The sequence below is a fragment of the Talpa occidentalis genome, unplaced genomic scaffold, assembly GCF_014898055.3.
Source record: "Talpa occidentalis isolate TD23 unplaced genomic scaffold, MPIMG_talOcc4v2.1 talOcc4.10, whole genome shotgun sequence".
In the NCBI taxonomy this organism is placed as follows: domain Eukaryota; kingdom Metazoa; phylum Chordata; class Mammalia; order Eulipotyphla; family Talpidae; genus Talpa; species Talpa occidentalis.
This window is the reverse complement of record NW_023600993.1, coordinates 30,890,734-30,915,055: the sequence shown is the minus strand read 5'-3', so window position 1 is coordinate 30,915,055 and position 24,322 is coordinate 30,890,734. Positions and strand designations below refer to the sequence as shown.

At 40.1% G+C, this 24,322-nt stretch overlaps 1 protein-coding gene across 5 annotated transcripts in view; it reads left to right on the top strand.

Annotated features, from left to right (window-relative positions):
* Window positions 1-24,322, top strand: part of ANO10 (anoctamin 10) — a 139,284-nt gene that overhangs the window by 76,976 nt on the left and 37,986 nt on the right. For all 5 annotated transcript variants that reach the window (XM_037527185.2, XM_037527193.2, XM_037527155.2 and 2 more), the window contains one exon: window positions 17,931-18,047. In XM_037527185.2, coding sequence (XP_037383082.1) covers window positions 17,931-18,047 — 117 coding nt within the window. The remainder of the gene's footprint in view (window positions 1-17,930; window positions 18,048-24,322) is intronic.

Here is a 24,322-nt window from a genome sequence, read left to right as displayed (position 1 = left end):
AGCGCTTGTATAAATAAATAAATAAATAAATCTTTAAAAAAAAAAAAAAGAAAAAGAAGCAGCATTCGAGCCTTGCATCTGTGTTGTCATTGTTCCATTTGATCAAAAAATGACAGTTATGTAATGATTTATTGATTTAACATTTAAATAACTATTAGCTGTTCTTAAGTATTTTCTTAATAAGATGAACTTCTAAGAAGGGTAATAGTAGGTGGAATGTGTCTTGCTTCCCTTCCTACCCACACCTCCTAGGACAGTCACTAGTCTTCCCAGGCACTGTTAGGACAGTTGGCATATGGCAGATGCTGAATAACAGTTTGTTGAATAAATAATTCTAAATTGATTTAATGTTCATAAATAAGAAGGAAAATGTACTACATCTTATTTATACATCTGGGTAAGTTTCATCCAGTGCAATTCTTTTGATATGCTGACTTTCTAAACAGTTTGTAATAATGTATTTTAATGCCATGTAACATGATTAATTTTTATTTGAAGGATAATGAAGGATTTTATTATTTGTAGACTCCAGGATAAATAATAGGGCCTGGGACAAATGGCAGGGAGAGTGTTACAGGATGCCAGCAAGGGGCAGGTCAGGAGTGGATGGAAGACCTACTTTGTCTTTTTCTTTTAACCATCTATATACATTATTTTCACAAATGAAAAAACAAAACAAAACCCTGACCTGTGGTAAAAGGAAAAAGTATTGTAATTTGTGCCTAACCTAGGGAGAATTATATTGACTTTGTTAATTAGATAAATAGTTGGGCAACAATTGTAGCTCACCTTCCAAGGCATACTTAGTAGTTCTGGGGACTGGAAATCTTTTTAATGAGACTTTTTATAGATTGTTCAATCAGAGATTATAATATAATGGAAATTTTGATTTTTCTCCGGGAAAGATCCAAAAATCTGCCCACTCTGGAGATCTGCCTCTCTTGAGAATAGATCAGAGTGATTATCAATCAGCAAACAGGTTTGCCATGTTATTTTTTCTTCAGAAATCCATGCTTATCCATGATGTTACAGCTTGACTTCTTTTTTTGCATTTACTTTTTTTTTTAAATTGAGGTAGCATTGGTTTACCACACTGTGTATGATTTAAGGAAATAGGTTCAAACCTCCTCAGATGTTGTGTTTCCACACCTTCCACTAAAGCACCCACAGTCCTTTACCTTGGACAATTGGGTTCCCTCCCCCCTGACTTTTTATTTTAAACAGTTAATCTTAGGTTATCTCATTGTTTTAATATTTATTAGCATTTCTTGCCCATATGAAGTTTTTCTTGCTCATACAAAATGATCTAACTCAAGATCTCCTGAAATAGTGAAGTAAAGAGAGAAATAACAAAAATTACAAAAGAAGAAGAAAAGTAAGGGGAAACCCCATCAGCCCAGAAGCAGGAAAGGAAGTGGTGCCCATTGTGCCCTACAAACATTGATTCATCGCCGATCTCACACAAGCGTACATGTTGGAAGTAAATACAGAGGGAAGGGTCAAGTATGAGGAGGGTCATGGGTAGAAGTGTTGGGGGAACTCAAGGAAGAGGACACAGATGTTTTCTTCTGAGACCTTCTGGTCTCTCCAAGAGACAGCAAGCATGTGAGTGCTGAGAGAGAGGAAGCAGAGAGTGGTGTTAGATATTTGAAGAGATGTTAAAGTATAGAATCAAATAATTGGGTGGGACAGGGGGAAATAGCAATTGTCAGTCCAGAGAGCCCATTTGAGGTCATGAGTTTAAAGTGGGGTCAATAGACTTGTATTTTTTTCCTCCATCCATTGTTGTGAGTGTATTGTTAAAAATTAGAGCAATTCTAATTAATCATGGACTTTTACTTTTGGGGATTTTATCAAAATATGAGAGTACCCATGGAATGTATCATATGCAGAAATGGCATCAATGAAACTGGCTACAGCATAAATTTTAACACCACTGATGTTCATCTGGAGGCCCTGATGAGATATCCTCTGCAGGGGAGGTATCTTGTAAGGTTTTACATCAAAATCTAGACTTGCAAGAAGTATTCCATTTCCTAAGCATAAACTTCTAAAAATTTGAAACTTTATACTTCAAAATTATGAGACATTTTATGGCAAGAATGGAAAAAAATAAATGTTTTGTCAATACTTGGTTTATTTTCTTAATATTTCTTTTTTAATTGGATAAACTTCCCTTTTAGTTAAATCTGGGGTTGAATGTTTGATATTTCTTTAAATAGACTTCCAACAGGGGGAAAGTGTTTTGTGAATATTTTCTGGGCCATCACAGCAGTGTTATGTAAGAGGAAATCATTATAACATCCTTCTAAAAATACTTTAATGGAAAATTATCTTGCAATCAGAATATATCTGTTTAAAGATGTAATATTAAAAAGCTCTGCAATCTTCATTTACAATGTAACTTAAAATTAATAGACTAGTTTTCAGAGCTGTTTCAGTTTTACAGAGAAAATTATATAGAAAGTGTGTTACCCTATGCCCTAAATTCCCCCAGTTTTCCCTGTGATTAACATCTTACATTAGCATGGTACATTTGCTATCATTGATAAACCAATATTGATTTATTATTTTTTTTTTTTTTTTAGACTTTTTTTTTTTTTTTAATAGAGGCATGCTTTATTTATTTGTTTGCTGGTTTGTTTGTTTGTTTTGTTTATACATGCACTGGGTACAGTCAGAAGCGCGGGAGGGCGAGAGAATTCACCAGAGCCAGAGCGGGGAGCAGAGCAGGCAGAAGGACCGAAGCACACTGCTGAGGGGAGCAGCGGGCGGCAGGAGAGGTCTGCGCGCCATGTGGGACCCTCCTCTGGTGGCCGGGGAGCAGCCGGGGATCGAACCGGCGCCGCAGAGGCCGCGCGCAGCTTCGCAAGCCAGCGCTCAACCGCTGCGCCACCGGGGAGGCCCAATATTGATTTATTATTAATGAAGTTTCCCAGTTTACATTGGGGTTCATATGGTATCATTGGAATGGTTTTACCATCTTAAAAGTCTCTTGTGCTTCAGCTATCATCTCATTTTCCCTCCCTCTCCCCCACAAACCATTGGCCACCACTGATCTTTTTACTGTATTTTTTCTACAGTGTCTATAATTGGAATCATACAGCATTCAGCCTTTTCAGACTAGGTCCTTTTACTTAATCTTATGCCTCTAAGGTTCTTCGATGTCTTTCCATGATTTGATAGCTCCTTTCTTCTCATCACGGAATAAGGCATTCCATTGCATCATACACTGTGGTTTGTTTGTCCAGTCATCTGGTGAAGGACATCTTGGTCGCTTTCACTTTGGGGCACATATGGCTATAGTTGCTGTACCCTACAATGTAGTTTTTAAGTATAGTTGTAATTGTTGATACCTCTGTTAAGTTAGCACTGCCCCTGTCTTACCTGACTGCTTAGCCCAGATGAGTCCAAGAATGTTTCCAGCTGGCCCTGGTCATCGCAAAGCTGAAAAACAGACTCCTTGTTTCTTGGAGCTTACAGTCTATTTAAGGAAGAGCTGGATTATGAAAATACACATCTAAGGATTTAAATACACAAATGCATATGATAAGTTTTAAGTATTTTAGTATTAGAAGATTCAATGCTGGGCGCAGAAATTGCTTAAATAATAATTGGAGACCCAGAGTAATGGGCTTCCTTAGAGAGTCTTACAGAAAAAGCCTTTGTGACTTCTGCTCTGTGACCATTAAGCAGCTCTTATTTATAGTAGTTTTATTTCTAAAGATAAAAATTATGATTCTTGGCAGTTCCCCAAACCCTTAAAGCTTTCACTCCAATCAGCACAAGTAATAAAATAATCATCTTAACAGGACTTCAAATATTGTAAACATTAAGTAGTGAAAGGTTCTTCTCTGGCCATGTGCCTTCAAGTTCTATTGATTTGATGAATCAATAGGAGATGAAATTAATATGAACCTGGAAGAATCGTCAGGAGGGAAAATCATGAAAAGCTGCCGTTTGATGTAGGATTGAAAACTCAACCAGAGGCTTCAAACCGAAACCACCACCACCACCACCACCACCATCAATTTTCCTCTGAGTTTTATGGTTTTTACATTTTATATTTTTATCAGTGATCCATTTCAAGTTAATTTTTGTGTATAGTATGAACTATTTTTCTTTTTTTTGTTATCATTGATAAACCAGTATTGAGGATTTTTTCTTTTTTCCCATGTGGACATTCAGTTGTTATGATAACCATTTGTTGAGGAGATTCTTTACACCTATTGATTCAACTTTATATGTATGGCTCAATTTCAAGACTATTCTATTCATCTATAAATCTATTCTTTATGTTTTGATTACTGGGATTTTAAATTTTCAAATCAGCTGTTGCACTCTGCAATATGCTGTTGTTACTCAAAATCGTTTTGCTATTCTAGTGCTTTGCATTTTAATTTAATCTTATAATCAATTTGCTGATTTCTGCAAGAAAAAAACCCAAACCCTTTTGGGATTGGGTTGATCTAGTCTACCAGTTTGGTGACAATTGGCAGAATAAACAAAAGATGAAATGACTGAGCAGTCGAAGGTGGACTAATGGAGGTGGTTGGACAGAAACAAGGACAGGGAGAGAAAAAGAGATGTGCCTGCAGGGAGTGACAAGTCAGCCCTAGTTCATGGCGCCTTCAGAGTTTGTTCTCTTTGCATTCAGTGGTGCTGCCTCATGTTCTACCTAATTCCATGAGCTCAAGCAGCTCAGAGACTCACCTCTCTAGAAACGTGCTTCATAGTATGCAAGAAATTGACTTAAGTCTCACGAGAGACTTAATGCTCTGCATTTCCTGTCTGCTGGTGTTAGTAGGAATTCATAATTCAACAGAGAATTCATGTAGAAATACTGTCTTTGTTAAAATATTTTCAAAATATTGTCACCAGCAGTAAAATGAAGATGTCCAAGAATTTTGTGGCGCAAATCAAATTAATGCAACTTAAATTCAAAAACTTTTCAGGGCTGCATTGTCTTGTGCTGAGGACAAGAAGGGAAAAATAGGTATTGTGAAATCTTTGTTAAACTTCTCCTTAGAGTGGATTTTTAGGGCCTCCCCGGTGGCGCAGAGGTTGAGCGCTGGGTTGCGAAGCTGCCCGCAGCCTCTGCAGCGCCCGTTGGATCCCCGGCCGCCAGCTGAGGGTCCCACATGGCTCACAGACCTCTCCTGCGACCCGCTGCTCCCCTCAGCAGTGTACTTCGTCTGTCTGCCTGTTCTGCTCTCCACTCTGGCTTTGGTGAATTCTCTCACCCTCCCGACTTCTGGCTGTACCCAGTGCTTGTATAAATAAATAAATAAATAAATCTTTAAAAAAAAAAAAAAAGAATGGATTTTTATGAAGTTATCTGTCTGTCTTAAACCTTTACGGAGGTTCTCCTGCTTCTGCTGAGAGCCATACTACTCTTGATCAGCAATGGTCTTCATTGTTAGGGTCTCTCGACAAGGACTCCAGGATCAGCATTTATAACAGGTCTCTAGGGTTTTAATATTTCTATTTTACAAGTAACAGAGGTCATCTATAGCATGGTGGGAATATGTTTGTTATCTCCCCCTTTATAGTTAATCAGCTGGGGACAAAACCAGGGTTCCTGACTCTTCCCAGTATTCATTCATCCACTGTCTTTGTGGCCAGGAGCTCAGTGTCACTCAGTGAAAGGGAGGAAGAGAGTCTTGAGTGATTATTCCAAGCTCACACAAAAAAATGCCCATAGCAGTAGAAATTGGGGGGGGGGGAGGGTGGCCTTTGGGCTGCAGACACAGCATTGTTCAGCTGTCCTTGAGGCTCCAGCCTCTCCCGGGACAACGCCTAGGACACATTAGTTAATTTGATTTTCACCTGGTGCTGATCTCCTTGCAGTTGATTTGTTTTAGAATGTAATTTTCAGTTCAGAGATGGAAAACAAAAACCAGGCTATGAATTAGAAGCCTATAGGAAACATATCTATTCTAAAGTGAAACATGAGCTCATGTTTGCAATAAGCAGTCCCTGACAGGGTAAATCCCGTCGGTGTCATTAGTGGCCTGCTAAGAGTTATTTCGTGTGTAAGTTACTCATCTCAGTATCAAGTGCAATTCTGTAGGAGTCTTTTTATCTACTTTTCTCTTGGATTTATTTCAAAGCACTATTTAAGCTTTGCTTTTCCTTAGATTCAGCATTAGCTAGTTTAGCTTTTGGCAACTATTATTCTAGTTCCTATTAAATACCATCCATAAATTTGAAATGATTGTACCAAAATATGTCAACTTTATAGAATGGTGACGTGCTGTTTGGTGTATCGCCATGCTACATTACAGATGTTTCTGGAGTAAGATTTATGAGAAATACTGGAAAGCTTCAAGTATGAACAATATATCCCTACTAACTGCATTTCATTTCTAAGAACACTGTGATTGCTTTCTCTCTTTGAAGTATGACAGCTACCACCTCAAATACACAAAGTCCATTTGATCCTACCTGTTGACTCATGGCACAGATGTCTTCCCTTGTATGTTATGCTGATTATTTCCATTTCTGTGGCCCTCCCTCTACATAGGCGCCTATGCTGGAATTATGTAGTGTATGTCCTTCTCTTTCATCCATTTATTCATTATTTATTCATTGTGTTGTCTTTTATATGTTTAAATTTCTGTGCATGGATTTGGGCTCTGAATCTCTAATTATTTTTCATTCAGTATTATGTTTACAAGAACATGTTTATAATGTCTATGTTGCTGTGTATAAATCTGGTTCATTGCCTCACACTGCAACGTAAATTTTCATCTTCTGAGTACCAGAATTCCCTATCTGCTCTCCTAGTGAAGGACACACATCCTGCCCCCAACTCTTTGCTTCTAAATCCAGTGCTCTGTGAGGTCGCACAGTCTGACGTTTGCTCTCTTGTACACGTGGACACGATCTTACATTGAAGCACGAGTGGAGAAAATGCCCAGGCTTAGCAGTTGTTTAGCATGTAGAATGTAAAAATTAGTGCCACTTATGTAATTTAGAACTTTAGGAGCTTTGAAATACATACATTTTGTATAAAAGGTGACATTCAAAAGTGCAGTTGAGATCACTGTGCAGTATAAACTGCACTGTCTGAAGATTCTATTTTTGTAGCGTCCTTTTCCTTGTTCCTAATGGCTCTGCAGGTGTTGGTGACGGGCTTCTTACTGAACCAGGTTCCTAGGGAGGGAGCCAGCCACTTTATCTGAGAACTGGGCAAAGTAACACATCTATTTCTATTTAAAGGCAAAGACATTAATTGTTTCATCATGTAGCAGGTACTTAAGGGTTTTTTTTTTTTAACTGTTAAATGTTCTCTTTGCTATTCTTCTTGTCCATGTATCAGAATTTAGAGTTAAGTTAACCTTTTTTTCTTACTGCACTTTGACCTTCCTCTAGAATAGCCAGGCCTGGGAATACTGTCTCATGTACCACAGGATATTAGAATTTGTTTTTTATATGTTTTTTTCACCTTGTGCCTGAAGACCTAGAGTCAGAATCTGGTGCCCCCCCCCAGAAAAAAAAGAAAAAAAGAAAAACAGAATGAAAAGAGAAGGGTTGGAACCAATGTTTGATTGATTATATGATTATTTTTAGTAATTTTGGAAACACAACTTACTCAGAGACTGAAGGAAAGACCAAATCTGCAGCACCCAGCAGTCCTGGGAGGGACCTGCAGATGGTAGAGGGTAAAAGAACAGCCAGCCAGCCAGAGCAGTTCTGAGCAGCTGGCCCGAAGAGGGAGCAGTGGGATGAAAGGTGCCCAGGGTGATGGCAGCTTCATCCTGCTGACCGGGCCTCCTCCAGTGTGCTGCATCTCACCCCAGGCCACTTGCCCACGCTCCCTATGGACCTGGCTGGCTGGCTGGCTGTCTCTCTCTCTCTCTCTCTCTCTCTCTCTCTCTCTCTCTCACACACACACACACACACACACACACACACACCCCACTACTGCCATGGCAACCAGCTCCCTCCACCTCTCTCCTCCACTGACATATCTACCCACTGACATTTTTTTTAAGATTACTTGTGCATACAAGAACTGAGGTACAGGCCAGAGGTGTGGGGGGATGAGAGGACTCACCAGAGAGTGGGGAGCAGAACAGGCAGATCCACTGAAATACACTGCTGAGGAGAGCAGCGGGCAAGTCAGGAGAGGTCTGCTGTGCCATGTGGGTTGTTCCCTGGCTGGCCGGGGATTGAGGCCAGGGATCAAGGCCAGAGATGAAGGCCCGGGATCGAGGCCGGGGATTTGAACTGGTGCTGCAGTGTCTGCCAATTGCTCGACAGCGCTGTCCTCAACCCCTGATATTTTGATCTGCATGTATCATATATCCCTTGGTATGATAAGGGGTGTGATATACAGTCATGCCCTTCACCTTGTCGCTGCTGTGTACCCATGTGACTGGCCTCAGTTTAAATTCCTAATCGCTGACCTCAAGGGCCCTCCATGTTGCCTGGGAGTTGTGCATATTTTCTTGATACTTTCTCTTTCCTGCTCTCCTCTTTCAATCCTCCAGTACCTCATTTCCCTCCTCATTTCATGATCTTGTTTCCCACTTCACTGAGAAAACAGAAGTGTGAAATGAAAACATCCACCACCTGACTCAACGCTCAGGCGTTGATATTTGACCTTGTTACTGTGGGGGAGCCCTGCCTGTGCCCCACGAAGGACACGCCACACCTGTGGGCTGGTCCCATCCCCTCACCTCTCTCAAGAACACGCTTGAGCAATCCCTCCCACTCTTGCCTGCAAGAGGATACGTGGGGTTCTTTCCCACGGGCACAAAACATGCCCTGTTTCTCCCATCAGGTCACATCTCTGGAATTACTGCTCCATTCTTCTTAGATTCAAACTCCTTTAGAAATGTCATTCGTGGTCACTGTGTCCAGTCACTCACTTTCTCACACCCTGTGTCTACCTTTGTCTATAAGCAAAACCTCTTTGGCTTTACAGAGCACTTCTCACTACCCCACGGCCATCCCCATGGCAAGGCCACAGCCATCTCTTGCTCAGTTATTGCATAATCTCCTAACTGATCCCTGCTTGTGCCCTGGCCCCTTGGTCTACTCTCAACACAGTAGCCATCTAGATTCTCCTAGTAACCTTCACCTTCATGTTACTCCTCTAACCACAAACTTTCAGCCGGTTTCCACCTCATTCACTGGAAAGCCAATGTCCTCCTGGTGACTTCCATTGTAAGGGTCTGCTCCCATGTTTACCGCCCTGCCTTTATCTACTCCTCTCACCTTCAGTTATCCTACTCAGGACATGCTGGCCTTGCCCCATGATCCTGAACAGACAGCCAGACTGTTAGCTCAGGGTTTTTACACTTTCTTTTCCCTCTAACCAGAATGCTTTCCCTGGGCGTCATCATGTCCAGCTGTTTACTTCTGTTAGGTCTTTACTTGAGACTCACCTTCTTGGTGAGGCCTCTCTAGTTTTATTTCATTGTTGTCTGAAAATATAGTAGGATTTCTATGATCTTAAATTTGTTAAGATTTATTTGGTTGTCTAGTGGGTTATCTGTCCTAGAGAATATTCCATGTGTGTTTGAGAATAATGTGAACTCTGATGTTATTGGGTGGACTTTTTTTTTTATGATTGTCAGGTCCAGTTGGCCTATAGTGCTGTTCAGTTCCTTTGTTTCTTTTTTTTTTTTAAAGATTTATTTTTATTTTATTTATTTATTCAAGCACTGGGTACAGTCAGAAGCGCGGGAGGGTGAGAGAATTCACCAGAGCCAGAGCAGGGAGCAGAGCAGGCAGAAGGACCGAAGTACACTGCTGAGGGGAGCAGCGGGCGGCAGGAGAGGTCTGCGCGCCATGTGGGACCCTCCTCTGGTGGCCGGGGAGCAGCCAGGGATCGAACCAGCGCTGCAGAGGCTGCGGGCAGCTTCGCAACCCAGCGCTCAACCGCTGCGCCAACTGGGAGGCCCTCCTTTGTTTCTTTATTTATCTCTGTCTGATTGATTGATCCATTATTGCAAGTGGGTTGTTAAAATGTCCTTCTACTATTGTGTTACTCTCTATTTCTCCTTTCAGTTTTATCAGTGTTATGTATGTATATATGATGTTTGTTTGTGTGTGTATGTATTTGTAATGTCTAATCTTTCATTTCTGCATTTTGTTTGAGTCTTTTCATCTTGGTTAATCTTGCTAAGGATTTGTGGATGTGTATGTGTATGCACACATACATATATCTACATGTACATGGTAAATTGACCATTTTATCATTAGATAATGCCCTTCTTTGTCTCTTATCTCAGTCTTTTATTTAAAATCTATTTTATCTGTTATAAGTATGGTCATCCCTTTTCTTTTTTGATTACCTACTGCATGAAATGTAGTTTTCCATCCTTTCACTTTATCCTATGTTTATCCTTACATCTCAAGTGGGTTTCTTGTGCACAGCATATAATTGGTGCTTGGACTATCCATTCAGGCCTTCTGTGTCTTCTGACTGGGGTGAGTAAGCTATTTATATTCAAAATAATTACTGATAGTAACATGATTGCATTGTGTCTACATGTAGACCTCCTTGGTTCATCATAGTTCTTTGACATCCCAATTGGATATTCATTTTCGTCCCCAGATTTGTGATGGTTGTGGGCATTATTTCTTTGAATAAGCCTTCTGTCCCTTTCTCTGTTCTCCTTCTGAGTCCTTCTGATAATGAAGTATTGACCTCTGGGATAGTATCTGTTAAGTTCCTTAAGTTTTCTTCACCTTTCTTCATTCTCTTTTTTCTTTTTGCTTCTGTAACGTGATCATTTCAAATGATGTGTCTTCAAGTCTGCTGATTCTTTCTTCTGCTTGATTAAATCTGTTGTGGAACCCATCTAGTGATTTTTTTTTTAATCAAGTTGTTGTATTCTTTCCTAAGTGTAAGTCCAGAATTTCCATTTGTTTCACTCTTTTATAGTTTCTATCCATTTCTTTATATTCTCATTTTATTCATACATTGTGTTCTAATCTGTATTCCATATGTGTTCATTGTTTGTCTGTGTTCTCTTGTATCTTATTAATATTCTTTAAGATGCTTATTTTGAATTTTTTTCCCAAGTGATTCATAGGCCTGTTTCTTCAGGGTTAGTTTTTATAGATTAATTTTGTTTCTTTAGTTGTGCCATGTGACCCTGTTTCTTTGTATACCTGTTATTTTTTTCTAGGATTTGGGCATTTGAAAAAACCAGCTCTCCCAGTTTTTACAGACTAACCTTGTCAGGGAAAGACTTTTATCATTCAGCCCAGCTAGTGATTCTGAGACTCTCAAACTTTTCTGGGGATGTCTTTTCTGGTCTTGTGCATAAAATTTCCCAAATAGGGAACTTTCTAGTTTCTTTCTTAGGAGTTCATAATCTCTTGCTCCCTCCAGTGTCTGTCTTCATTACTGCAGATTGTCTGGTACTTCAACAATTCTGCATGCTCCATTTTGTTCTCAGTGGCTCCCAGGCATCCAAAGTATGTTCAGTCTTCTCCAGAGCTCTGAGTCTAGTAAGAATAAAACAGTTCTTAGGGCAACCTCCTGAAAAATTGGAACATTGAATGTATATTCCACTCTTCTCTCCCTGCCCCCTACCATTAGAAACCACAAATTGGATATTTTCTCCTAATTGCACTGAGTTGTGCCAGTTTAAAGGAAGGACTATTGTAGGTAAAATGCCACAGCTTTTCATAAGTAAATGCAATAGCTTTTCTTGCTCATTTCAGTGTGAGTTTTCTTGACTTTGTTCTTGCCTTGGACACTTCTTAACTGGTTTCTGGCATTCACTAAAGGCTTTCAGGACAGTGTATTGTTAAATTGATGTCTTTGTAGGGGAACAAGGTTTGGGGTTTCCTGTTTGGTCATCTTACTGACATCACTCTGGTCTTTAAGTCTTTAGGAGTCCTTAGGAGTTTGGCATGACCTTGAGCTTTCTTTTTCTCTTAGGCCTAGCAAACCCACATAAGAAACTCTCCCAGAAGATTACATGTTTTTCTTTAACGGGCTGATCTCTGGTTTTAGTGCAAGAGTAAAACCTGTAGTCACTCCATTAAAAGGTATTATAGAAAGGGCTCCCCATGGCCCTGGCTTTTATGAAGGTGGTTCTTTAATGCATTCATTTTGGTGCTGACTCCCTGGCCAAATCCTTTCCTTTTGCGGGGTTGAATCTGTTATTAGCTCCTCTCTGAGTTTCCTTTAGGGAGGATCTGTCTTTGTTGCAGGAGACTTCAGTTACAGTTTTCATTCCCTCATGCCTATATTCAGAAATTCTAGAAAATTCTCTTGTTTTCTAGCCTTGTTCCTTTTAGAATATAATTTCTGTCATTTCAGGGGACCCTGGGAGGTGGAAGAAGTAGATGTGTGTGCTTGGTCTCTTCCATCTTGAAATGAAAATCCCTGAGATTTTTTCCTTAAGAGCCTAATTCCATACTATTTTTTTCAGTCTCCATTAATCATTTTTTATTAATTGGTATTTGGCATGCAATTTGTCTGGTAATCAGCTGATGCTTTTTTGAAGAAGTTTCTTTTATTCATTGGTGACTAGGCTCTGAATGGGAAGAAGTACGTGGCAGACATACCATTGTAGAAATCAAATTAGCTTTTCAGAATTCTAAGAATTCAACTCTAATTTGCATGCATTTTCTATTTGAGAAGAGACAGGGTTGGGGACACACTGCTACAAACACAGCTGCTGCTGTCGATCATATCATGAATTCCTGAGTTTTTGTAAAATAAAATGGTTCTGCTCACTCTCTGGCATCTGGATGAGACTCCCAAGTCTTTGACAGCCCTGCAGTGACCAAAGGTGAGGGACATGTGATCACAGAGAGGCAGGACTTTACCTCTGGCACCAGAAAACATTTAGCTTCTGGGTGCTAATTTTCTCTGGTTCTGTTCTTTCTTCCCTTTCCAACTAAGACACCCTATAATCATTACTTGAAACATATTGTTATGGGAAGCCAACTTCTTTGTATTTATTAGTTTTAAAATCCTACACATCTCTCCACAACCCTCCTCCCCCCAACTGTTTCTTTTCTCCTTAACTTTGTTTAGGATATAATTTTGAATTTTACTTTAAAAGAAGATTGTTGGTGAAGAATCACAGTCATGACCCATAAAATGTCTTCTCTTCATAGATAGGCTATGAAAAACCACCCCAACTATTCATTTTGAGTGTGTTTTTCTTCAGATCTCAGCAGATTCATATCTCATCTTAGGTTTTCTTTTATTTACAAAAACAAGTAAAAATAGCTAAAATGCTTTTCACAATTTTTTTTCTCAGTTCAGTTAGCATAAAGCATTCCCAGCCTTGAAACAGATTTGCTGTATAAAAAATGTAAAGAAGATTTTAAAAATTGATCTTCTGGAACACTGTGCTATAAATATTACTTAGTTTCCCAAGTTTGACCACAAAAGCTTAGTTAATCCATCATGATGCTTAGCTTGTATCCTGGGTCCTGGGTATAAGAACCCGGTAAGAGGTGGGGTAGGGGCATCTTTTTTATCCTATTTCTGATCATTTGATTTTGATTCCTTCCTGCTTCTCTGTACCTCCCTTCCTCAGAGCCGGTGCCCTACTGCTGAAGGCGCTGTGGTGTCTTCCCCATCCCACTTCCAAGTCCTCACGGTGCTGAGGGCATGGTGACCCATAAAATTTATTGGGGATGGTGAGCAGACAGTGTTTGCTAACACCAGCTAACTGTATTAATTGGCAGGCATCTGTGAATGGTGATGCAACTCCTTTCCTTTTTAAAGATGATGTTTCTTAAACAAACAAACCTGTCATTGGAGGAACTTTGAGAGTGTGGCAATGTGAGGGGCCAGGGTGGGGGTCAGTGTGACAGATGATTTTGAAAAGGAAGTGGTGGAAGAAGGCCACCATGTGAGCAGTCTGGCCTGCCTAGGGGGTCACTACACATTTACAGAATGAATGAGTGGACACAGTGATTACTTTCCCTACCCTCCACCCCAACCCTCCCTCCCACTCCTGATTGAAAGCCAGACTCTGAGTGGAAAGTTGTGTCTGTTTACTGGGAGAGTGGGAAATCATGACCTGGTGGAGTTAGGAGCCTAGCAGGGTGTGTGTAAGTCATTTATTAAGCAAGGAAGGGAACCCTATGTTCTTTTTCACATACGTGGCTTTTTTCCTGTGTAAAAATAATGCATGTCTGTTAAAGACTAAAGAGAAAGAGATTGCCCTTGGTGCCACATGCGAAGAAAAACTGCCGTGAGGATGTTCAGACACTTTCTTACAACCTAAGTAAATGAAGTTGGTGCTTTAGTATTGTTTTGTTCTTTTAAAATACTTTTTTTCTGCTGAAGATTATGATCATCTGTTTTGAGGAAATGATACTTATTAATGGTTTAAGATTAGGGCTATAAAAAAAAGTGAGAACACTGTGGGTAATTCTCACCTCTCCTTCCTCATTTTAAGTACTGAATTGCATATTCTGAAGAGTAGATTTCTTTTTAAAATTCTTCTCTCTGTCTGAAATTAGTGGCCCTAAGTGCCTTTTTTCCCCCCGTGGTCAGCTCTCCCTCCACTGCTGTGACATCGCCAGACCCTGTTTGTGGCTAAGCCCCTGCCTTGTGTGCTGGTCTAGCTCTGTGCCTTACAACTTCTCCTTCCAGGATCTGTGCCTCTTTCCACTATTCTCATTCCTTTTCCAGTGCATCTCAACAGATGCAAGACATACACCTTTAAAAAGCAAACACCTGGCTAGCCACAAGCTACCACTTCATCTCTTACCGCTCCTTCCCAATGAGACTTTATGAAACTATTTTTGTGCCTAGGACCCAGAGTCACCAAAGGCCTCCTGGTGATTAAGCCCAAATGTTTCTTTTTAGGCTGCACATACTTGACCTTCCAACAGCTACCTCGACTGGCTCCTTATCTCCCCTTTGCTTCTATAACTCCAGGACCTTCTGGATTTCTGCCTTTCCCCACCTGCTTCTTCTTAAGCTTCTTTTTGGGACTCTCCCCTTTAGCTACACACATTTCTCTTCCTCTAGGTCCATCCTATGCCCTCTTCTTGCCACATATACACACACACTGATGACTTCCAAATTTCTGCCTCCAGCCATCTTGTGAATTGAGACTCTCTTTTCCCACTGTCTGCTGGACAGTCCACTTAGTCCATAGACATCCGGAAGAGTATGACCCACACAGACGCCATCTCCCCCCCCCCCCAACTTGCCTTTCATCCAGTGCTTACCATGGTGGTGGATGATCACGGAGGCCCTCAAGTCTTCTGCTAATGATCTCTCCAGTTATTTTGAGCTTCATCCCCATTGCTCTTCCACACACTTCAGGTCACTTTGCTGATTTCTCAGCACTTCCAGAGACTCCTAAATTGTCCACTGAAGGAGAAGTCTGACCGCGTCACCCCTGTATTGTTACCTTCAGTGCCTCCTCACTTCTCAACTTGGTTTTGCAGCTCTCTTGTCATCAGACTCCTGGTTGCCTCTGGCCCCTCCCTCTTCAACTCCTCGGTCCCTTTGTATATGTGTTTTCCCTGGAAACACTCCTCCCCTTAGCTAACTTCTCATCACTATGACTGCTCACATGTTTTTCCTTCAGGAAGCCCTCTTTGGCCTGCTAAAAACAGAGAAAGCCACTGGTCTTTGTGCTCCTGGCACCTTGCACCAACCTGACAGTAACGCACACCTGGTACTACGTGGCCTGTAAGTTGCCCTTCTTGTCTAGACTGTGAGGCAGGACTTCATCTCTCTCGCTGTAGTCTCCTTCACACTTAGTCTAGCCCAACAGTCACTAATGGAGTGGAAGACAACACCACTCTCCTGCTGGCTCTCGGCGGCACTAGTAGCTAGCCAGAAAAGGTGCTCCCCCTGCGGTTTTGTGTGCTTCTTCGAGGAGCAGAGAACCCTGAAACTGTTCAGTGGGAGGCTAAAATTTTGAGACAAGTAGGTCTCCTAAGAACCCATTTTGAAAATATAATTCAAAGGAAACTTATTTCTTCATATTTACTCTAAACTATTTTTAGGAAAATAAACTACAGAGAACTACTTGTTGCCATCTATGTGTTTTAATCATGTTAAAATGACTTCCTATTTTAACTAGTATTGTGTAATAAATACCAACTTTTTTCAATGCATGAGAGTTTTATGATCACTTCATATGGAGACCCCAGCACTGAGAGTGGTGACAGCCTTGCTAGCCCCAGTAGCAGTCCTGATCCCCAAGGAAGTGTGCACACCTCTCCCAGGCACTTACATCTAAGGGGAGGCCTTGGCAGGTTCTTTTTTCCATACTAATTCCCACCAAAGCTCCAAAGAAGATTTGTTAGGCGAATGGAAGAGAGCCAGTGACTGGGTCATGGTGAGGGTTCTGGCAACTTGAGGACACAGTTTCTGAAAAATATGGAAGAGTTCTTACCCACTAATTTATTTCCTGCCCACTATTTCCACTGAATAGGTAATAGTCTTATATAAAATTATTGCTTACTATATCAGTGGAATGAAACAATGACACATATAGCTTTTTTCTGGATTACTCATTTGTTCTTTGTACATTACATCCAGGTTCCTGTTAATTCAACTAGATCAGCTCAGAATTACAACATATGACATCATGTGGTCCATGCTTTATTACCTACTTGTCTTCATTACCTAGACATCTAATCAGAATCTTCTAGTGTCTTCTTTGGTCATGGCAGTCACTTTTTGGTGAAGACTGCCCATCCGTGGTCTGTTTCAGATCTCTAGTTAATACGAGGCAGTGCCTGGCCAACCCTCTGGTTCTGCCGATTTCGAAGTCTTTGGAATGAATTATTGCTTTTTTCTGGCATCATGCTGGCTTACTTAATTGTTTCATGCTTCTCCCAAGAGATCTTGACATGTTATTTATCCTTCATCCTCCTCTTGTGAATGTCACAGTAAGGAATTCATTTACTATTTTCCAGCTCTTTTCTTTTTCTGTCAGTAATTCAATGCAACATTTCTTAGAGTTGTTCCCTCTCCTTCACTCATTTTCTTGATGCCTTTTAATTATTTCTCAACTTTAAGAATTATTTCACAGCTTCTACTATTTAGTAATTCATGCTATCCTCAAAGAGGTTACTTTATTCTTTTGATCATTCAGATTTCTGTGGTATTGATCCTGCAGATCAATGATGGAGAAGAATCAATATCTTGAACCAGTGTGGCTGAAGAGCAGGTCTAACAATGGAACAATCCTCTTGGTTTATTTCTGTTCTGCAGAGAAAGAAGCAAAATTATAAACCTTATATTTTATGTTATAGAGAGCCTCTTTAATGTTGGTATAGAAGAGAAATAAAATAGCTTTTAAGCTCCCTATTTCCCATAGATAATGGGTATACTCTATATTATAAAGGGTGCACTCTACATTTCTGGGTGCCCCTCCTATACTATACAGAGTTAGCAGCCAATGTAGTTCATCACAATCAATATGTATTGATTATTATTTCATGAAAGAAACTACACCAGATAGTACTGGGGATACAGAGAGTTCAAGGTATCTGATGTTTAAGCCACATGGATGTTTTGTTAACCTTAATTTGAAATGTAGCGCAGAAAGGATGTTGTTGGGTAAAGAGTGGAGTGACTCTGCAGATGGTGTATGCTAAAGTACCTTGGGAGTTAAGTCACGTGTAGGGAAAAAAACATTTTGGGAAAGTAATTTTGAATATACTTTATTTTCCTAAAGCATTGAGAGTAGTGCATGAAATCAATTTAAGGTAATAAGTGATTTTAAAAGAACGGAGCAAAGTAAGTCAATAATTATTGAATGGACCACAGTAGGGTGGGTGAATTAAATGTAACTCATGAACCTGGTTGATCTCTGATTTGTCATGAAATTAGAATTTGGTAATTAGAAATTACCAAGATTAACGAGAAGGTTCACAGATTGCCTAGTTACCAATTTATTTCCCTGCACATGTGGCTCACTGTGTTAACGTCAACAGGTATTCTTTTTTATTTTCAGCATGCACTCCTGGCTTTAAAGTTTATACTTGCATTTGCCATACCTGATAAGCCACGGCATATCCAGATGAAACTGGCCAGATTGGAATTTGAGTCTTTGGAGGCACTCAAGCAGCAGGTAAGGGCAACTTTCCTGAAAATAAATTTATTTCTTTAGCAAATGCCAAGAGACGTAATTCAAAATTCAGCAGACTCACTCTCAGTATTTCCCTCAGTCTCGAAGCTACCAGTTTAAATAAATATAGAAGACAGCACTCTGGGGTGGCATAAAACAAAGCCAAAATACTAGTAACATGAACAACACAGAGGTTTAAAGAATGAAATTAAGCAAAACAAAAATATTCAAGCTATGTTAAATAAAGAATAGGGCTAGCATTCAGCAGAAGAATAGGCAGAGATTTCCAAGAATCACTGTGGGGCAGCTTCCCACAGAGTTTAAGTCTGCCTCCCACGGAAACATTACTAGAGAAGTGAGTAAATAGAATCCTGAATACTGTCTTGCAGAGAGTGGGAGAGAATGTGAGAAAGTGTGGGCAGAAGCAGCAAAAAAAGGTCATCAAAGTGGAAACCACTTCCCAATGACTTCAAGAGAGAGAGATTCCCAACATACCCAAAACTTGTTTTCTCCAATGATACAAAGGAATGTAACGATCAAACCAACATGACGGTTTCATACTAGGGATAATCTCTGGGCCCAGGACCTCTCTGACCCCATGATCTTTTAGATGTCCAAAGCATCTTTTATAGGAATATTTCCTCTTACATTTGGGGAATTGAAAGGGAAAAAAATGACCTCTGTTGCCTTGGTGTAGGACAAGTTCACTAAGCATTAATGGCAATGTCAGGATACCCATTTTCACCACTGGCACTCAGCATTGTGTAGAGATGCTAACCAATGCACCTAGACAAGAAGAAGGAATAAAAAAGTAGTTTAGGAAACCTGGAAGAGGCAAATTTATCATTGCTTGAGGATTGTATCTGTAAACCTCAAGATAAGTTAATAGAAACAACAAGAAATTTGGTGAGGAGGCAGGTTACAAAGTGTATTGAGAACTGTTTCCTTACAAGAAATAATAACCAGTTTGAAATAGTATTGAAGAAAATTCGTCATTTATAGAAGAGACCAAAATTTGAAACCTATAGGTGGTAATTGAGGAAAACAATATGAATAATCTACATGAGGAGTATTTTTAAAACTTGAGTGGGATCAAGAGATTCAATCTTGTGACAATGCGCTGCCAATTGAAACAAACATCAGGGGATAGAACAGCAAGGAAGGGGGGACAAGGAAAGGTGAGACTCTGGCTGTGCTAGCTATTAAAATGAATTCTTAGTTACAGTAATTCATTTTTAATTAGGGGAGAAATGGACAGATCAGTGGAGTAGAGCAGAGTCCATAAATGGGTCCGAATAAAACAGGGACTTTCTGGTAGTAGTGACATTTTATGTTAGTGGTGGAGAGGGATGGATTGTTTGTTACAGTTTGATGACAAAGAGTTGTTTGGAGGGATTATTTCACTTATTCTACCTACTTCCACACATAATCCCTCTCCTGTGAAATTCAGGTGGTTAAGAGGTTTCAATGTAAAAAAAACTTGAACCATAAAATGTCTGTAATAGAGCCTGAATATATCTTACAGTGTAAACACCTTCCTAATCAGGATACAAAATACAAAAATTGAAAAGTAAAATACATGAAAATATAAAACTTCCATATGACAAAAAGAATATGGAAGCTCAAAAGAAATATTGGGCAAACTGGAGAAATATTTGCAACACACGAAAGGTACTTAGTATCTTTAACTCAAAACAATTTTCTATAAATTTATAAGAAAAGACAATCCAATAATCAAAAGATAACATTTAAAGAGATACCCATCCTCACTAAAATTAAAGAAATGTAAATCCAAGCAACAGTGAAACATCAAGCTTTATTGGCAAATGCCGGTTGATAAGCTGTCCTCTTTGGGTATGTGAGAAGGGGACACTTTTGTATACTCTTTGCAAAAATGTGAATTGGTTTAGCCTTTCTAGAATGTAAATGAATCAAAATATAAATTACCCTCCAACCCAAAGTCGTTCTTGTGAGGGTAACAGTTACACCTGCACAGTACACCAAAATAAAGTGATCAAAGCACTTTTATTACTGAAAACCTGGAGACAACGGAATTCCTCAGTAGGCTATGGCTAAATGCATTACAGTATATCCAGGTGATAAAAATCTATGAATCCACTTTTTAAAAAACGGTCTGTTTCTGCTGCTGGGGGGTGTGTGTGTGTGTGTGTGTGTGTGTGTGTGTGTGTGTGTGTGTTGGCTATTAAGTGAAAAAAGGAAGATACAGAAAAATCTTTTGAGTCAAATGTTGAAAGAAGAGTGAGTTGAGGGAAGGGGAGAAGGGGAGAGAAACGAGCGGAGGAACGCTCATCTGCACATTTGTTTCTCTTGGAAGGACTCACTGGAGACCTTGAGTGTAATTACCTTTGAAAAGAGATTTCTCTTTTCATGTGCACTTTGAATTTTCTGACCATGTACCTGTGTCACATTTTAAGTACAGTGGGAATTTTTTGGAAGGGAGACTATTTGCCATGTGTAATTCCTCTTTTCTGCATATAGAACATCGATGTCATAAATAAGGGGATAAAGCCCTTACTCCTTTGATTTGAGTAATTTCTTCAATTTCCTTATACCATTTTCAGACACACACGGTGGGCACAACCTTCACACATTCTTCCTCCTCCTATTTACAATCATTTCTTTTTTATTTTTAGAAGAAATGTTTTAAACATCATGAAATTTTTTAAGTAAAATTTATTTTCACTTACTATGCATTGTAGACATGAAATTTGAGGCCATGAATTAAGTGTGGAAACCAAGATGCCTTGTGACACAAAGTGGCATTTGTTTGTAAATTCCTCAGTAGACCCGTGGCAAGACCATGAGCAGAGGGCAAGTCTGCACACTAGTAACTTGGCACCCCGTTCACTGTTTTATAGTGTTTACTCAGCATCTCTCTGAAAAAGAAGTGAGAGCAGAGTAGAATGAACAGTGAGGGTGGGCAGTGCACGCCCCTGACAGCAGCGTGCCTTTGCTTTGCGAGGAGAGAGTGGGCACAGGTCTGAGTCATAAGCCTCAACATTCATATCCTCAACTTACACATACCCTCCTTCCTAAACCCCAACTAGTGAAGGGTGCCAGGGGCCTGCTGGTCCCTCCTAGCTGTCTGTAGCCAGGCCGCCTCTCCTTTCACTGCAGCCTTCCCCCCACTTTGCAGACCTCTAAACCATCTTGAGCCTTCTCTGCCCCTTATCCCCAGATAAAAGCCTCCTAGGTAACAGAGAAACTTTCAGAATGTAGGTGTCAGATCAGAATTGCTTTTAACAAAGGTCTCCCAACTTCCCACCTGCACACCAATACTGAATCCATCTCCTTATAAGATATGATTCCAAAATATGTTCAATAATTATTTATCAGAATGTATGGTATACTTATATATTTTTATCATATCTGTACCAATATTAATTTTAATGATCAATCATTTAAATCTGAAGAAAATTTAAATCCTTATCGTGAGACATCTAGTCACAGGAAATTCTAAGAGCTTTAACAATTCAGTTTATGAGCATGTTATTATTGCGGCAACATAATGCAAGAATGATTGATAAAGACATTCAAGTGAAAAATACATGTTATTAGGATGCAAGTTTTTGGGAGAAGTGGAAAGAAAATGTTTCAAAGAAGGCAAATTAGGAAAAACAAAATTTTTGCTATTAAGAGCATATTAGTATATTTTTTAAGTGGGCAATGGTGGGTATCACATTACTTTGGCATGTATATTTGGGATCTGTTGCACACCTTCAAAAGTATGACCTAAATATGTGTCAGTATTTGCAGTACGCTGAAAAATATATTTTGCAACTATTTAGTTTGTGAGAAAAACATTAGATGCTAACCTAAAATTATGGGGGTTGTGTGTGTGAGATGAAGCATCCAAAAATTTTGTAAGCAAAAATGTTTTTAATGTACAACATTGTCTTTGCAAGAGTTTTTGTAAATTAAGTTTCCCCTAGTACATTGCTAGTGAGGTGTCATAGACTGTGGCAGGCAGCTACCCAGCTGGTGTAAACACACCTTAACTCCAGGTCCAGTGAGCAAAGCTTTCCTGGCACTCAGGATTTCACATTGCCCTGTATTTGTCTTTAAAAGCATATGATCTGTATTGATGTTGCATGTTATTAACATGTTTCTCGTTACTGAATACATTTGCCTAAGCATCCTACTGCAGAGCTGTTGTGTTGGCTTTGGTGGGGGGAGTGTGAGATGGTTATTAGTGTCTGCGTTGGCTGTGGCTGTGTCGCTTCTCAAGTCATCTCCACTCCTGGATTTCCATATCTTTAGGTATAACCTACCTGACAGTGAAGCAGAATCCCAATTCAAAAGTAAGAGAGATTTATAGTCATTGTCATTAAAAAATGAAATACTAACAAAAATTTTATCTCATTATTTAAAAAGGAGAAAAAGTCTAAAAGATTTCCAGGCTCTTTGGGAATTTTTTCTTCTGAGGTCATAATGTGATTCTCTGACAAACATCTCTTTCTAAGAAAATCAACTTAACAACTGATTTTGCTATTAATTTCCTGGAGGGACAGAGATGTCCAGAGTTGTCAGCTTCAGTGTATTTATCAAATGCCTCCAACCAGGATGTGCCAGCGTGTACTGAAGGTAACTCTTCATGCAGGTACAGCTAGAATGACTGTGCCATCAATTGGGCAGGAGGCAGTGCTGGACCTGATGGTCAGGGTCCAGGGAGTGCTCCTCCCTCCATCTGTCTCACTGCTTTTTGTTAAAATTACAATCTGAGGATAAAAGGTGCAGGACAAAATCTGGGCAGAAGACCCCGTGGCAGCTGCCCCTCTCCTCTCTCTCATGGGTCCAAGGCTTTGTGCACAGTGGATTCTGCTGCATGGGCCCCCAAAGTTGTGCTGCCAAGTTGGAAACCAAGATATTTTCATCACATTTCCTGATTCATCTTTCTGTCCATAGGTTCTAAAATGTCCAGGAGGTCTCGGGTATGAAACACTCCCCACTCTATGCTTTTCAGAAATTCAAAGTAACTGATTTAAATCTTCTATTTACTTGCTGAACTACTGCCATTTCTAGGATATAGAATTTTTTCATATTTTTCTTACTCTGACATTTAACCATCTGCTCGGTAAATAAAGAAGAGTTTCAACTCCCTGGGCCATTCCCATGTTCCAAAGGCAGAGGGAGCTTCTGCCACGTCATCTGGTCAATTCTTGGTCCCCAGATCAAAAATGGAATTATTGAAAACATTTAAGAATAAATCTCATTAATGCCTAGACTATTCCCTGACTCTTTCACTAAGTGACCGGAAATCAACTGTAAGTTTGTCGATCATAATTACTACTTAAGAACAAATATCATGTTTAATTTGTATTTGATTGGCTACTTTTCAACTTAATTCCCATTTTGTGGCCAAAAACATGATTAAGAAATCTAAGTCCTCCAACAATTCTTAACTAGGACTGTGTATCTGGACTGTAGAAATTTTGAAGAACACTTGTGCCTAGGCCCACAACTTAAAGGCTCTGATTCCAATAAATCTAAAGTGGGGCCCAGGCACCTAAACTAAAAATCCCCTCTACTGCATCACACCCCTCGCCCTCAACCCCAGCCTCCAGCAAAGGCACACGCCGCGTGGCCAGGAGTGCGAGAACAGGCGAGCTCTGAGCTGAGTGCTGCACTCAGAATGAGTCGGTAGCTTCTTTGCTGATCAGCTTTTTGATTAATAAAATGAAGCAATGGTTCCATTTTCTGTGGGAAGGCCCGAGATCTGTTTTTTAGATGAGCATATCAGGACTCTAAGGAGGAGCCCAGGTCCCATGTGGAGCAGTGCTCTGTGGCCTGGTATTCCTCTCAGCTGGCAACGGAGGAAGCCGTGGGGAATGCTGGCATGGATGGGAGGAAGGTACTGGGAGCTGTTCTATTTTCAGGGTCAGATAGGAAACTCTGTGGCATTTCTAAATATATAAGCAAATTAGATATACTTGAAGGTGAGAAGCAAACTGGGAAAAATAAAATTGTTTGCTTTGCAAAGGGCATTTTCAAATGATTAGGCTTCAGTTGGTGAGACCTTTACAAAGAATTCTAGACAGTAAATATCATCCTAGTGATGCCCTTTTATTTCTTTTCGAATTGATTTATTCAACTCTCAGTAATTTTAAGATCCCATTAAAAATAGAAAGGCGTCTTCTCTTCCAGCCTGGAGCACAGGGGCTTCCTCAGCACAGTCGCCACTTTAGCAGCCTGGGGAGCCCAGCCCTCCCAGAGCAGGGTCCAGGTGGAGCCAGGGAGAGTGCTAACAGCTTCAAAAA